Source organism: Protopterus annectens, chromosome 8.part0 (genome assembly GCF_019279795.1).
Source record: "Protopterus annectens isolate FY-2018-M chromosome 8.part0, PAN1.0, whole genome shotgun sequence".
NCBI lineage: Eukaryota > Metazoa > Chordata > Ceratodontiformes > Protopteridae > Protopterus > Protopterus annectens.
Window position 1 is genome coordinate 861432379 of NC_056741.1, and position 15803 is coordinate 861448181.

The 15803-nt window shown below is 38.2% G+C and overlaps 1 protein-coding gene across 1 annotated transcript in view; it reads right to left on the minus strand.

Moving 5' to 3' along the window:
* Positions 1-15803, minus strand: part of LOC122808355 (SLIT-ROBO Rho GTPase-activating protein 3-like) — an 881720-nt gene that overhangs the window by 413395 nt on the left and 452522 nt on the right. The window contains exon 7 of the mRNA XM_044079321.1: positions 6468-6689. Coding sequence (XP_043935256.1) covers positions 6468-6689 — 222 coding nt within the window. The remainder of the gene's footprint in view (positions 1-6467; positions 6690-15803) is intronic.

Here is a 15803-nt window from a genome sequence, read left to right on the forward strand (position 1 = left end):
GGTGCGTAAGTGAGTTAGGGTTAGGGTGCAGGTAGGTGAAGTGTGCGATAGTGTCGGACCTTAGGGTTAGGGTTTGGGTCAGGGCTAGTGTGTATGCTATGTAGTGTAGTGTGTTGTTTACGTTCCGTGTGTCGGTGTTATGGTGTTCGGTGTTTCGCGTTGTCGGGTTTGTGTGTTGTCGGTTTTCTGGCGTCGGTGATTTCTGTGTCGGGGAATCGTCGGTTCGGTCTTTAGAAGTAGACCCACTCCTGTAGAAGGCCTTACTTGTGACATGAATTGTCATTTTGCTTTCTTTGCACTGTGGTAGTACCATTTAAAGGAACTTGCATTTTTAGAAATGCAATGCCATTAAAAATATCTTGATATGCCCTATATGATATAACTTTGTCAAAGATACTAAAAAGAATGACAGGTGTGTGACAAATAATGCTGTCTTATTTTATGCCTTATGAACAAAGACCAACGATGATTTGGTAACCAAATGCCTCAGTAAGCAGGATCTCTAGATTATTATATTTCTTTTAAACATACCACTGATCTACTGTAACAGTTTACACAGCAGAGCAGAAAGAATCAGCCACTGACTTTTCATGGGAGAATTTTAAGTTCATACACCTGTATGCGAGCAGCCTTTCACACTCTGAGGCCTTAGTGAACTTATATAAAGAACAAGGAAAACATTTTTTAAAAATGAGTAAAGTTTCTGCTAGTGATACTAGGCCATGGTACTTGAAGTACAGAACTCTACTGTATCTAGAGATACAAAGGGAACTCTAGTACTAAAAATAAAAATGTTTCAAAAAGCAGAGGTATCTTATGATATTGTTATATAGCTATATAGTAATGATTTCACTGATCAGTATTTTCAAAAATGCTGCAGGCTTCCTAACCTCTTCATTCAAACTAAATATAGCAGTGTGTACTGATGGCAACCTTGCAAAACAGTTGTGCACTAGTATATACTTTGAATACCTGCTGTGTGAATCTGGCACCCCCCACCCCCCAATTTCAGGTGTGATGCTTTCCCCGCTATGCTCCACTGAGTAGACGTTACCCCTTTAAACACAGTATTTAATGATGGTCTGGTACCTTCCTCACAATAAGGCAGAAGCAGAGTGTCTTCCATTACACCTTTAACAAAACTGCAAGTCCCAAAATGTGAGTCCCACAACTCCGAAAAATAAATTCTTATCATTATAGTACTACAGCAATTATGACAGTCTCTGTAATATCATTAAAGCACTTTTATAGGCAGCTTCTCCCATACCTGCAGGACAGTAGTCCCCCAGCCTCACCACTTATATATATATATCCTAAATACATATGACTCCACTTAAAATTATCAAAACTCTCAAATCTTGATGCCACTAATGTCAGCATGTAAACATCCAAAGAATAACCATATGCAAATTTTAAACTATCTTGTTTGAGGGGAGTCAGAGGGGGGGGCTGCACCCATACCCCCTATTAATTATATGTACTAATCCCAAGATTGTACAGTTACCCCCAAAAGGGCATACTCCCCAACCTCAGAGATTGTCTTATCTCATAAAACTGTTGATCATTGTTTTAGCTCGCAGCTCAGTTTGCTATTAAAATGTTGACTGCTCATTTATAAACATATGCTGTGGCAATGTTCAGCACCCTTGGGATAAAACTAATGGCAGAAGATGTCTTTCCCAAAAGTGAAGAGAAAGTACCATTTATCAAAATTAACTGACACATTCAAGACAGCATATTACCCTAAGTTTGTGACAGACTACGGTCATAGATGTTGTAATGTCACCGTGTCAGTGATCATATGGAATATGGTGTGGGGGGGGTGAAGATGATGATAATAATGATGCAGAGCAATTCTGGTGTCCCAAGAAGTCACTAGCCTATTTGGCTAGTCCACCAATAACTTTGAAAGAAGCTTCAGCAAAAGCATCTCTTTAATAAAAATTATATACCAAGCAGATAGTCAGACCGTTGCTGTAGAGGAGGCCTATGGGATATATGCAAATGGCCCTTTAAGAACATAGTAGTGTTTCAGCCACATGGCTCCTAACTGTCCATGCATACAGACTGACCCAAAAAGATCAGTGTAGCTTTTTGCTGTGCAAAAGTATTAGGTACAGTAAGTGTCAATTTCATTTATTTTAGTATGGTACATCTAATCTACTATTACTTGTATATGAATGGTCAACTTATCTTACTGTACTGTATGTGAACAATATTTATCTGCCTTGTACATTTTACATGTCATACGTTCCCCATACATACAATTTTGCTTCTATTTTGTACCATTAGCTGCTAATTCTTAAAATCATAACTATGAACCTGACACATGCTTCATTACTAATCCTTTATTATTCACAAATTATGAAACATGGGTCTACTTCAGTTTGTCGAAAACCCTAATCATCGAATACCTTTTTGTTGAACTCTATTCGTTGAAGTCTCACTCCATCAAACATACATTTAAGCAAAAATTTTCCCAGGTAAAAGCAACAGTGGACCATCACTGGGAATTTGCCCTTTTCCCCACTGTAGTGTGATCTCAGAGTCGGAATACTTAGTTAGGGGAGGTGTGGGGGGTGCAGCCCCCCAACTGAGTGGGTTTTAAATTTTATTTTTGTGATGCTCGCTTGGTTGTCCCTGTTTTTTCCCCTGTGAAAATTTTCATTTAAATGCACATTTGATGGAGTGAGGCTTCAATGAATAGGGTTCGACAAAAATCTATTGAGTGATTAGGTTTTTCGATGAAGTGAAGATGCATGAAACATAGCATGGCTTTTACTGCAAACATTCAAGATAAGTGTGTTAATTCAGGTTACTACTGCATATAAAAGGGCAGTAGAAGGATTCAGGATTGAAGGACATTTTGCAGAAATAAAAAGATGGGGGGAAATGAATGTGAGGAATGTGAACTAAAGTTATATAAAATCAAGCACATACTCTGGGAGTATTTCAGGAGGGTTTCAGTGGTGTATAGGTGAGAGATATCCATTTTGTCCTGACACGTAAAAGGTTTATAGCAAAGGTTGCCTTCCAACCTCTTCTTGTCTCCTCAGACTCATGCACCTTTCCATGATTCTACTGTCTCTTCTTCGAATTCTCACCAATGCCACTATTTTCAGGACATAGAATCATACTCACATGTCCAGGCATGTATGCAAAGACACACGCATGCACACACCACATTTTATATCTAACAATTTGTGCTCATGATATCTAATACAACATGAAATTTTCTCTAGGTCCACCAGAGGGTGACTACATTTCCTGTGTTCCTTCAACAGCCATTAATGCTACCTAATGCTATGTCAAGCTCACGATGAGTTACAGGACACTACAGAAAATGTTATCAGTTGCATTCAAAAGTTTACAAAGAACAAAAACTGTATCCTCTGTAGGCCATTGGTAGTGGTACATTACATCTGCTACATCACCGATGGCCCGAGGTCAATAAGAGCTAATGATCAGATGCCAACTTGGAGTGGAGCTACTGGTCATTCTCATAGGAAGAACAAAGTCATCTGTTTAATAACCTGTGTGGGTAATGGGGTAATCTACAAGGAAGCAGCTAATTTTTAAACTTTAGGGGGACCAGTCTTACTAAACTGAACAACTTGAACATGTAACTCTATGATCATTTCGGTCCAGATTTGTCCACGTCCAGTAAACACCTGAATAAGGGATAAAGAAAAAAACAATCCCACACTACAATGATTACTGGGGATCCTTATCTAACAGTTACCTCCTGAAATGGATGAATGGGTATTTTGTATATCTTGGTAACCAATGGAAAAGAAAAAAAACATAGACGGGGACAGGAAATGGGTAAAAAGGAATAGTGGCATTTTCATAGCATATGTAAAGTGTTTAATTTTATTTATTTCAGTTCTGAAATTATGTGTATATTTTTAACTTTGTGTTTGCATGAAGAATTATATTTAAGCTAGCAGCTAGATGAAGTATTGCAAAGTATGGCTGGTATAGATACATAGTTATTGACAAGCACTACAGTTCCTACATGGAAAGGTTCCACGGCGAACAGAGTGAGTTAACTTTTTGCATGTTTCCCCATGGCAAAGGACATATGTGCCACTTCCTACGGAGGGAAAGGGGGCTGTGCATCTGTTTATACCTTCCCTCAGGAGGTTGTAATCAGCTTTGGAGAAGTTTTTTGTTTGACCCTAGCTGGGGGGGGGGGGGTTAGGGGAGATAGTGACTTCGAAAGTGACCACTTTGTCAGATCTTACCAGGGATGATGACACTGTAGGGATGCTGCAGTGGTTATTCATGTTGGTTAATACCAAGTCCAAGATATTTTCAACTCTTGTGGGGGTGCCGACCAACTGGTCCAAGGCATATGCATTATGAAATCAAGTAATCTCTGGGTATTTGTGTTTTAGTATGAGTATTTCTTAAAATCTATGGTTGGATAGTTAAAGTCACCCAGGATTAGGATAAAGGGTTGAATCTTGATAGATTCAATGAGGTCCAGATAGGTGGAGTGGGCATCTTGAGTCAAAGTTGGAGGCCTATAGCTAGCTATGATTTGAATAGGGGCTTTGTCAATTGTTAACTGCACCTGGAGTGTTTCCTGTGCATCATACTGTTTGACCAGCCTGGAGGTGTGTATGTCTTTTTTATATATTTCAACTCCACCACCTTTTGCTTTGCTGCCCATGGTTTGAGGTCCGAATGTATGATAGGATAAGTAACCTGGTATAGCTGGGGTACTCTCTGCAGCTTTGAACCAGGTTTCTGTGACTGCACAAATGTCAGCATCTTCCAGGTTTAAGAATGCTTGTAATGAGTGCAGTTTCATGTTTAGACTCCTAGCATTTGGCAGCATGATCTTTAATTTATGTTTTGATGAAATTTTCATGTTGGCAGTTTTTCTTTCAGCTTTTCCTGGTTAGGGGTCACCACAGCAGAACTCCGGTCCGCTAATGATTGGCAGTTGATTTTTAGGGTGCCAAGGTGCCAGCCCGATGCCCAACCTTCAATGAAGGCACGCCCATTCACACATGTCTTTCGAGCGCCACTCAAACACAGGGAGGACATGCAGACTCCACACAGAAGGTGCTCCAGCCAAAAATCGAACAGAAGAGCCTCTTGCTGTGAGGTGATAATGCTACCGCTGCACCACCGCGGCTTCTCTTAGCAGTTTTGAACTCATGGCATTGCCTAAAAAGGCCCTGTGGGGGATAGGGTGACTTACATCCATAGACAGCCTTGACATCTGATATATTCATGGACTGACAGACTATTTTTTTTTTGTGTGTGTGTGTGTGTGTGTGTGTGTGTGTGTGTGTGTGTGTGTTAGACACATAAAAAGAATGAAGACAAAGAGAGACAACAGAAACATTTTTATTATGCTGTTTACTATTAAGGCAGTTTAAGCTGTATAGTCTGGCAGTTAGCTGCTGAAGATTAGAGTTATGAGCTGTTAACAAGCTATTTCCTGCAGTCCATGGGGTTTGATTGTCTCAGCCTGTATTTGCCTACTGTGAGTCCCTTAGCAAGTCACTAAACCAGATAATGCTGATTCTGAAAAAATGTCCTTGTGGATCAGCGGTCTGCCAAGGGGTTGCCACAGCAGAACAACAGTCTGCAGAATGATTGGCATTGGAGTTTTACAGTAGTGAGTTGCCAGCCCAGCAACCAACCTTCCACAGAAAGCACACACAGAGACACACTCACACCTAGGGACAATTTAGAGTGCCCAATCCACCTACAGCATGTCTTGGGATGTGGGAGGAAACCGAGGCACCCAGAGGAAACCCACACGACCACAGGGATGACATGCAGACTCCACACAGAAGGCACTCCAGCTAAGAATCGAACTGGAGAACTTCTTGCTGTGAGGTAGCAATACTAACCACTGCACCACCGTGGCCACCCAACAAATACAAATAAATAAAATATAAAAATTCATCTCTCTGTCATACATCAGCTTTATATTTAGTATAGTTATAGTCATCCTACCATTAGCAAAAATGATGAAGACTTGGTTTTTAAAATCCATTATTAGCTTTCAAATGGTAATACTCTTCATTTTTCAGCTTAGTTGTTGACATACCTCTCAACCTCTCTGCATGTGTAATCTGGAAAAAGCCAATAATAATGGGGGGGGGGGGGAGGGGGGAGAAAGGCCCAAAATCAGTGACAGATTTTAAATATTACTCCTATAAACCTAGAAAGATGTCAGAATAATTGGTTTTACAATAGCTTGCATTTTATGAAGCCTGAAACTCAAATATCTGTCATTATTGACTTCATTCCTCAATGACTTGCTGGAAAACCACAATTTTATGAGGAACAGACAAAAAATGTATCAAAATTTTAGATATTCAGAAAATTCTAGACAGTTGAGTGGTATCGCGGTTGACCTATTCTGGTATACCCCACATTGTATGGGGGAGGGGGTTAACACATCCTGTCTACTGTCAGGTTATAATTCAAAAGCTTACCTCATCACCCTCATGTGGATGGTACTCAAACTTAAAGGACATCTTGAAGGCTGTGCTGTTCATATCCAGGATTTTCATTTTGTCACCCTCAGCATTCAGAGTGTTGACTACTGTCTCTAAATTGCACATCCCTTCTTGGCACGAGTGCTGAACTCGATTCTCAGCATTGATGTATGTCCTCAGAGCTTTGCTCAGGGCAAGATGGAATCCCAGGTCACAACACTGCAGCAAAAGAATAAAAGCATACAAGAGTAAATTGCTGCAGGCCCAATACAGATACCCTAGTACCAAATACCCCACAACCATATGGGTCTCAAAGAAAGAAATACTGTAACACTCAAATAAAACTAAAGTTTAAATGCCATGCAAATATCAGGAAACACACAGATAAGAGCAGAAGTGATGAAACAAATAATCTTCTCTTGTCCCTCCTTCCTAGGTAGTGAGGTAGGCATCATCACACTTGTCATTTTTTATTGGTTAAATCCCATCTGTCTCTTCTCTGAAATTCTACTTTATAACTTCCTTGAAGTCAAACTTTAGAGAAAGGAGGATAAAAATAAAATAACTGTGTGACAAAGGGAGATACTGCCAGCACAGCTATCTGGAATTTTGTAAATAATTGTTTGTCATTTGTGAATATCAACATGATTTATATAAGATGCTTGTGTTACAACTGTATTAGAACTGTACGTCATGTGGATATCAAACTGGTTTGTACAAACTTGTGCATTAAAAGTGTAACCACAGTGTGCCCTACGAGAGTAGAACAGAAATGTATATGCACTATTGTCATTGTTTAAATGTATATATCTTAAACAGTGGAAACTGGAATACAGGAGATTAACTTCAGAAAAATAGCTGAAATTAAATTACTTTTTGGCTACACAATAAAAGATGATATTCTTCAGTTTCAAGGCAGCTAGAGACATAATGTCTGTGCTGAGAAGCTTTCTGTATTGTCTTTGGAGTTAAGTAATTACTACCTCTGAAAGTATGAAGGAATGCAATTGTTTTATGACTTCCAACATCTGCCAAAGATCTGAGGTCTATGTACTTTTATAGGCAGATACTAAATGCTGCTAGCTTCTAGCAGTGGAGGTTTCACCTAGAATAGAGTCAGATGACAAAAAAGTATGTCATTCTGCAAGCTATCCCTGCAGTAATATTTGCGATATTAATTTGAGAAGACAGGGCATTCTGTATTCTGTCTTAGATCTGACAAGAACCATACACCACAACTGCCTTGCTCTGATAAAGTAAGTTACTAGAGAATAGTATAATTATCTTGGATATAGTCAGGAATATAGAAAAGCTAAGTTTAGATACTTTTCTTTATTTATTTGAGACTGTCTTGCAATGTTGTTTTAAATATTTCTGTGATTTTGTGATTTTGAACTGTGATGTCACTGTGAATATATACTGAGTATTTTCTTCTTCTTTTATTATTTATTATTAAATATATTTAAACCTGTCATTGTGGCTGATCTGTGTAGAGCTATTTAAGTTTTGAGAGTACTTGCATATTTATTTGGTGACACTATATGGACCACTCATAATAGCCTTGTTCTTGGTCAAACTACCATTTGTATTAATATTAATATTAATATTAATATTAATATTAATATTATACAGTAATATTGGACACCCTTTGTTAAGGGCCTTAAAGAAAGCTGATAAGGAGTTGGCTGTTGGCAGTGATAACTACCTTATAGTCTGGGAAAAATGGGCATAGCTAGTAAATCTATGCCAGCCTTTCCCAAGTGTGTTTGTGTGTGTAAATCAAACCTTAAAGAGTGCATGTGTCAGTTACTTTGCCAGGGACACAAAGCACTGGTTGGACAGTCAGGGTGTTGAAGGTCTTGGCATGGCCACTCAGCTGAGATCTCAACTCTAATAGCTGTGCCAGTGGGGAGTCTTATTGGGGATCTGGAGAAAGAGGGGGTAACCCCCGGAATGACTGTGGTCTGTGTGTGCTCTTAAGGGAAATTGTACTTGATGCAGAGAGCTGCATCTGGAAATACTGTGTGTGTACTTGTTATCATCCTAGTTTACATCCCCCACTGTTGCCAGTGGTGAGGATTGAGGGTCCTTGACCATTGGTTCAGTGGTGGGGGCTGTATTTTAGAATGGCTGCTTTGTAGCTATCAGTGTCTGTTCCCATGTTTGCCTATAGCAGCTTAATAACTTAATCTTCTTCCTTACCTTTTACTGACTAAATGTCTGAAGAAAATTTCCCTATCCTCGTTAAATATGTATGTATATACCCATTAGTTCCTGTATTGGCAACTCTGGCATTTTTAATATCTCTAGTTTTCATAAAGGTTATATAAAGCATTTTTCCTTGAACTCCTCCCCTTCACAAAGACTTTCCTTGTCTTTCTTGTCCTTGATGAAGGCTAATATTTTCATCAATTCAACTTTCTTGAGTATATCTGAAACGTATTTTGGTCTCATACCAATATTTTAAACATCTGCTCTAACTTTTCAACTGAAAATATCTATTGCAACAAAACTTTGCAAAAATGATTTAGAAGCAACTGTTTTCCTCGAATGTCAAGGTTGCCACTTTCTCCACTTTTGTATGACCTTACAGTTGGTAAATATAAGTTCAGGGGTGTGGGTAATCCCTCAACTATCCCTATATTGGAAGAGCATTCCTATTTCCAGTTCAGATTGATCCCTGCACACAATGTACCTATTTTGGGAGGTATGCCCCTATCTTCAGGCTTGATATACATCTTCACACAATTTTTTGAATCCCCTCATCACATGTAATTTTTGAAGCTGTCTAGTGTACTGAAACCACACATTACCAACAAACTACTGGCACCAATAATTTCAAGAAAGAAGGCATGTCTTACATCTTCCTTTTTCATAAGCAAAAATAAATGAGCTTGTGTGGCAGAATTCTGCAATATGGTTAATTAAAGTCTACAGATTTTACAAGGTATCTTTGCTAATGTGCTAATATTTTTTCATAATTTTGTGAATCGCTTTTTTAAACACGTTTCTGAGTAGTATCCCACATTCCTACTGAAAGCGAGCAGATCAATATGCTATTTAGTATTCAGATTTAATGCTAATTAGATGTCCAGGTTTTTAGCTGAATGTACCCACTTTTCAAGGGCCTTTTTATTTTCAAGATCTACAGATTGAGAGGTATCTCCCCACATGGGAGGTGCAGGGGGGGTGGGGGCACTTGCCCCCTGCTGAAAAGTTTCTTCAGATTTTTGCTAAAGTTAGTTTTGGTGAACATCTTTTTTTACATTCGCTGAAACTACCTTCAGCAAATCAGTACAAATGTGTTAGGGCAGCACAATGATGTAACAGTTAGCATTGCACTTTCACAATCATTAGTTCCCTGGTTCATTTCCTAGCTGGAATATCTTCTTTGGAGACTTTGCACATTCTCCCTTTGTTTTAACATTTTCAAATGAATCTCAGTTTTTTTCCCATATCCAAAGACATGTTAAAAGGTAAATTATTGTTAATTATACAATGACTGTCCATTAATATTCGAAAACGAGCATGCTGAACGGTCAGCCCAATCAGCGTGCCCTTTGTAAATGTGAGCATATACCAATGGAAAAAGGTCCGGTCGCCCGGACTTTTTTCCATTAATATATGCAACAAAAATTTTAGTTTTATTTCATTTTTTTTAATAAGCTGACAAAACTGGAGACTAAAATGAACAACAGAGATGTCACAAATAAAAATAAAAGGATAATCAGGTACTATAAAATTAAATAAATGTACCTCATTATCCTTTAATTTTTTTCTTTCCTGTCTCTCCTGTACATTACAAGCCTCCCGGTTTGCTTCTTTCTTTTTTTTTTTGTTTTTAGTTTAAAAAAAGCAACAGAGATATTCCTTTTTTCATTGCTTCTTCACACAGCACTGGTGTAGTGCAAAAGCGTAGGAATGCAAGTCCCATGCGCATGCACAGTGCATCAGCAATGCTCAAGGATATCAAACGAAAAGTGGAAGACCACCACGGTGCCGTTATACAAAGACGTTACTTAAGAAAAGTAAGCAATTTTTTTCGTAAATAATGTGATTGTATAATAGCAAAAACCAACTCTGTGGTGTGGTACATGATGATTTATCCACAGTTGCCTTTGTTTAATCACTCAGGCTTTGCCTCAGTGATTAAACCACACCAACCATGGGTAAATCTTCAATATACCACACTGACAATGTTGTTTATTGCTATATTGTCCACTGCCCATAGACGTTTGCATACCTCTCAAACTCTTAGTTCCAGAAATTTAGACAAAGCCCACCAAAATGGGGGACAAAGGGCCAAAAATAGGGATAGATTTTAAATATTGCTCTTATAAACTTAGAAAGTTGCTAGAGTAACAGGGTTTGTTTTAACATACATTTTCTGAAGGATTTGAAGTCTGAAACTCAAATGTATGTCATTATTTAGTGACTTCAGTCCTCAGATCATCCCAGTGATTTGTCAGAAAACCACAAATTTATGAGGAACAGACCAAAATATGAGCCAAACATCTGGACATTTTGCGAAAATCTAGACAGTTGAAAGGTATAGACGTTTGTGAATGACTGAGTGTCCTTCTCACGTCTTAGATTGGTTCTATGCTTTATACACATTGCTTGAGAAGATACGCTCTGGCTCTCCTGAATAATAAAGGGGTATCATAAAATGAATGAATAATGTAAATAAATATTCCTCCACTCACTGATTTGCTGATCTTCCCTCAAACATACAATAAACATGGCCCTCCAAACTACTTAAACCTCCTAATCTGTCATTTACACACTTTAGGAAAACATCACATTCCTCCCATCACAGCTTTTGCCAGACAGCACATTCAGCTGTGTGTGTGTGTGTGTGTGTGTGTGTGTGTGTGTGTGTGTGTGTGTGTGTGTGTGTGTGTGTGTGTGCGTGTGTGTGCACGCACATAATCTCATGGCTACTTAAACAATTTCATTCTCTTCGAATATGTGCATAATCTCATATTCCATAAATACATGTATAATCTCATATTCCATGTGAATACATTTACAGTCTCATACTTCATGAAATATATGCATAATTTTAATCATATGTGTACGTGTATAATTCCATGTACTGAGTATGCACTCAGATTTTATGTGTGTATAGTCTTTCACATTCAACATAACATTTATAATCTCATATCAAGGGGGTGTGTCTAACCTCATCCCCCTTAAGTATCTGGATTAATCATAATCTCATGCAGTATAAATAAATGTGTAACCTTATAATCAAGCACATGTATAATCTCATGCACATAGAGTATCACACAGAGTACCAGCATAATCTCCTGCAAGTGTCGATATGAATCCCTGGATAGTCTAAAATGTAGGTTGTCAACCTTTTGCCCAGTCTGAAAGATTTAAAAACTCAGCATTCAAACTTTCAAATAGTAACATATCCACCCACGATCTAGTTCCTTATATCTTGTAAGTGTTCTTCTTCCATATTACCCCTTACTGCAAACATTGGTGATGATTCAGTCAAATCATTCATAAATTAGTTTTTCCTTTCTGTGACTAAGTAATTTGAACCTCAATTTGTAGACATACCACTCTTGCAATAGACTTTAAATGCAATATCTGAAACACAGCATCAGTATTCTAAATAAGATGTAAATAACACCGATGAATGTTTTAGGAACATAAATATATTGTATCCACATGACACCAGTTACAAATAATGATATTAACAACTGCAAATGCAAAACACATCTGTGTGTACAGAACAATGGCACTGCTATTTTGTTAGCATTCTGCTATGATGAAGAAGAGATTTCCATAAATAACTGAAGAGCCATTGTGGAGAGAAAAGTATATGATTGCAGAGTTGGACGGGAGATTATGAAGAACAACCAGAATTTCTAAAGTGGTACCACCAATATTAACTAAAAAAAGGGAAGTAGAAACAAATAGAAAGACTGAAGCAATAAACTAAAATGTGACTGCTTAACATAAAAATATGGAGAGGGCGATAACAATTAGTAGGGTGGAAAAACATGTAAGTAATGACATAATGTTGGGAAAGACAGTTGGGTAATAAAAATCAGTTATCTACAAGAGATGCTTCTGGAACAAAGGCACTGATATGCAGGTATGTAAAGCTACGACACCTGCAATGGAACAAGGCTTGCAGTCTGTTAAATCCCCATGTATGTCACAGATTACCCTGTGCAGTTGCTCTTGTTACCTTCAGTCTAGTCTTCTCTTACTCTGTCAATACATTTGAACCTCTCTAATAATAAATTGTCAACTGTCACAAAGTATGTTCCAGGACCCTGCTACCTGCTCTGTAGATCATTATTTCCTCAAACTGATTTGTACATCTCCATTGCCACTGATATCCCTTCTCCTGTATCTGTTCTTCTTCAGTTCTACCTTTCCTAACTTCCCCCAAGCAATATACTTGCACATTATCTCACTTTTCTCTTATTTATTGTAACGTCTTAAACGCTAAGTGTTTAAGTCTCCCCTCATGTCACAGCTGCTCCAAGATGCGGGTACAGGATTTCATGGGTGGCATTCCAGCACACAAAATATTACTTGATAAAAGCCTCTTTAGACTCTCTAGAGAGCAGAAGCTCTGGAAGTCTCAATGTTCTGTGATTAATTGTCTGTCTTAGTGCTGAAAGAAAATTACACGTAATTATTTACTGTTTACCAGAATATTTATGTATTGTGTTGAAGAAATCTTTATGTTACATGGTCTCTCATCTATAACAGAGGGTACAGATTTTGTAATACTGCCAACATACAAGTATAAAAGTATATTGTTTTATGAAATCACTGCCTAGATGGCACTGAAAACAGAACCCCAGAAGCAACTACAGTCACCACTGGAGTATTATATACATACAAATATACATACATACATACAGATGTTTCAAGCACGGGCATTAATGCCCTTCTAGCTTGCCAGTATATGTTAACATTTGATTACACAAAGTACTAGAAGTCTGGGGGTCTAAAGCTCCTGTGGTGCATTTTTATTTTATTTATTTTTTATTTATTTATCATTTGTTGACTGGGAAAGTCCGACTAGGTTCCACAGAGCCTGTTTTCAGCAGAGGCCCGGGGAGAAATGCTCCAAATGCATGTCTTTGGAATGTGGGAGGAAACTGGAGTACCCGGAGGAAACCCACGCGAACACAGGGAGAACATGCAAACTCCACACAGAAGGCACCCCAGCCGAGAATCGAACCGGTGAACCTCTTGCTGTGAGGTGACAATGTTAACCGCTGCACCACTGCGCCGCCTTTAAAACACATTACTTAATAATTTTAACTATCTTTCTTATTATTTACTGTCTGCTAGAAGATTCACAGATATTCAAAGGCTACAAAGTCCCATATCCATTCACACGTTGCCAATACCCTTCTTTAGGCAATACCTCCTTTGTCCAGGCGGGCCATATCAGTCAATAATGTATCAAATTTGTGGATAACCATTTGTGTATATGCCGAGCAAACTATTAAGCTACATGGCCATGTAACCATTAACATTCTTTGAAAGGTACACAGTAGAAAAGCAGAAGCACGTAGGGCTAACTGGACAGGGAAGACATTAGAAAGACATGTAAAATATAAAGGAAAGATTGGAGTAAAAAGAAAGACAACATGTGATGCTCAGAATATATCACAGATAGTATCTACTGGCTTGGGTTGTTAGTCAATGTCAGGAATGTTTTTCTTATCTTTCCAGTAAAAAAAAAAAACACTTTGATCACTGGGATTTACCTATTCAAAAACTAACTGACTAATTAATTAAAGAATTGGAGCTAAGCAGGCAGCCTCATAAGGCTTTATTAGTGTCTTACTGAAACATTTTGGGGTTTTATACTTCATATCCTTGAAAAGTGCGAGAGGTTCACAGAATGAATGAAGAACCACCATACAATATGTTTGACTTTCATAGAATAAATTTCCTACGTGACTCATGTCCTCCAGTCATGCTCCTTTTTCATGTCTAACATCGAGGTCTACCATCTCCAGAAAGGTAACCACAACTGTATACTTAATACAAACAAATAAATCTGATTATATAGTTCTGTACTTTAATGTCCACACAACTGTAGGTTTGTTTAGTACATATATGGATTAAACACACATTCTGATTTATTAATTATGACACTCTTCTTTGTTACATATACTGATGTCTGATCCACTGCTTAATTCTATACTTTTGTACATTGTTGCGTTTGTTTTTTTGCTTATATCTCTTCTGTAAAAAGCAATACTTTTCATAATCTCAATTTAACTACCTAGATAACTACCTAAATACATCATGAAAGTAGTATAGAATCATCTATGTCTAGGTCATAAATTTGAGAAAAATCCACTTGCAGAATTTTGAAACCACATGTCATTTCTTATGATGCTGGATACAGTACTAAGGTGGCTGCAGATAAAGGCTAGGCACACTGACCTTACAAGGTGATAGTCTGGAGAGACCTAAAGTGCACTTGTAAGTCCATCCATAGGTCTATCCATCCTTCCATCCAGTCATCTATCTGTTTTCTAAGTCATTTGTCCTTGTGAGAACAGGGGATGATAGCATACTGAACATACTAGGCCATCATCTGTCTCCAAGTCATCCAGTGGGATTCCACAGACATTCTCCATTAAGGGAGACAACCCTTCTAATGCATCTTGGATTTGAAGTGGGGACCCTTCCCACTGGATTGTGCCTAATACACGTCCTATGGCTGGTACCAAGGGGTCATCTTTACAAGGGCTCATCTCACTTTATCTGACTCATTACAGTATAAAGGAGTAGAGACCTTAGTATTACTATTACTGCTGTGACAGTAAAACATTTCCCTGTAGCAAATTTGGTTGGGAACCCATGACTGAAGTGAAATTCTCTGTGACCACAATGAATTTGCAACAGCCATATGTCTCTGTTACTGAATTTCAGTTCATCAAAGGTAGCACAGGAAAATATCTCACCACCTAGCTGCCTGATCAAGCTACTCTGACAACTGAATTTCAGTTCATCAAAGGTAGCACAGGAAGATATCTCACCACCTAGCTGCCTAAAACTGCTACTCTGACATCCTCTTGGATTGCAACTCATCATGTTACAGAAGACATACCTTTTTGACAGAGTTCTGTGTTTACCTATGACTTAGTGATGAGAATGAAGGCACAATTGTTAAGCCTCAAATACAGGAACCAAATGGAACATAGCAGCCGTCTTTTGATATTCTTGTGAATACAGCCATATGCCTACAGCAAGTCCATAAAATACATACAGACAGTTCTAATAAATTCTCATGACCCCTTTAGTATCTATGAAAAGACAAAGAACTGA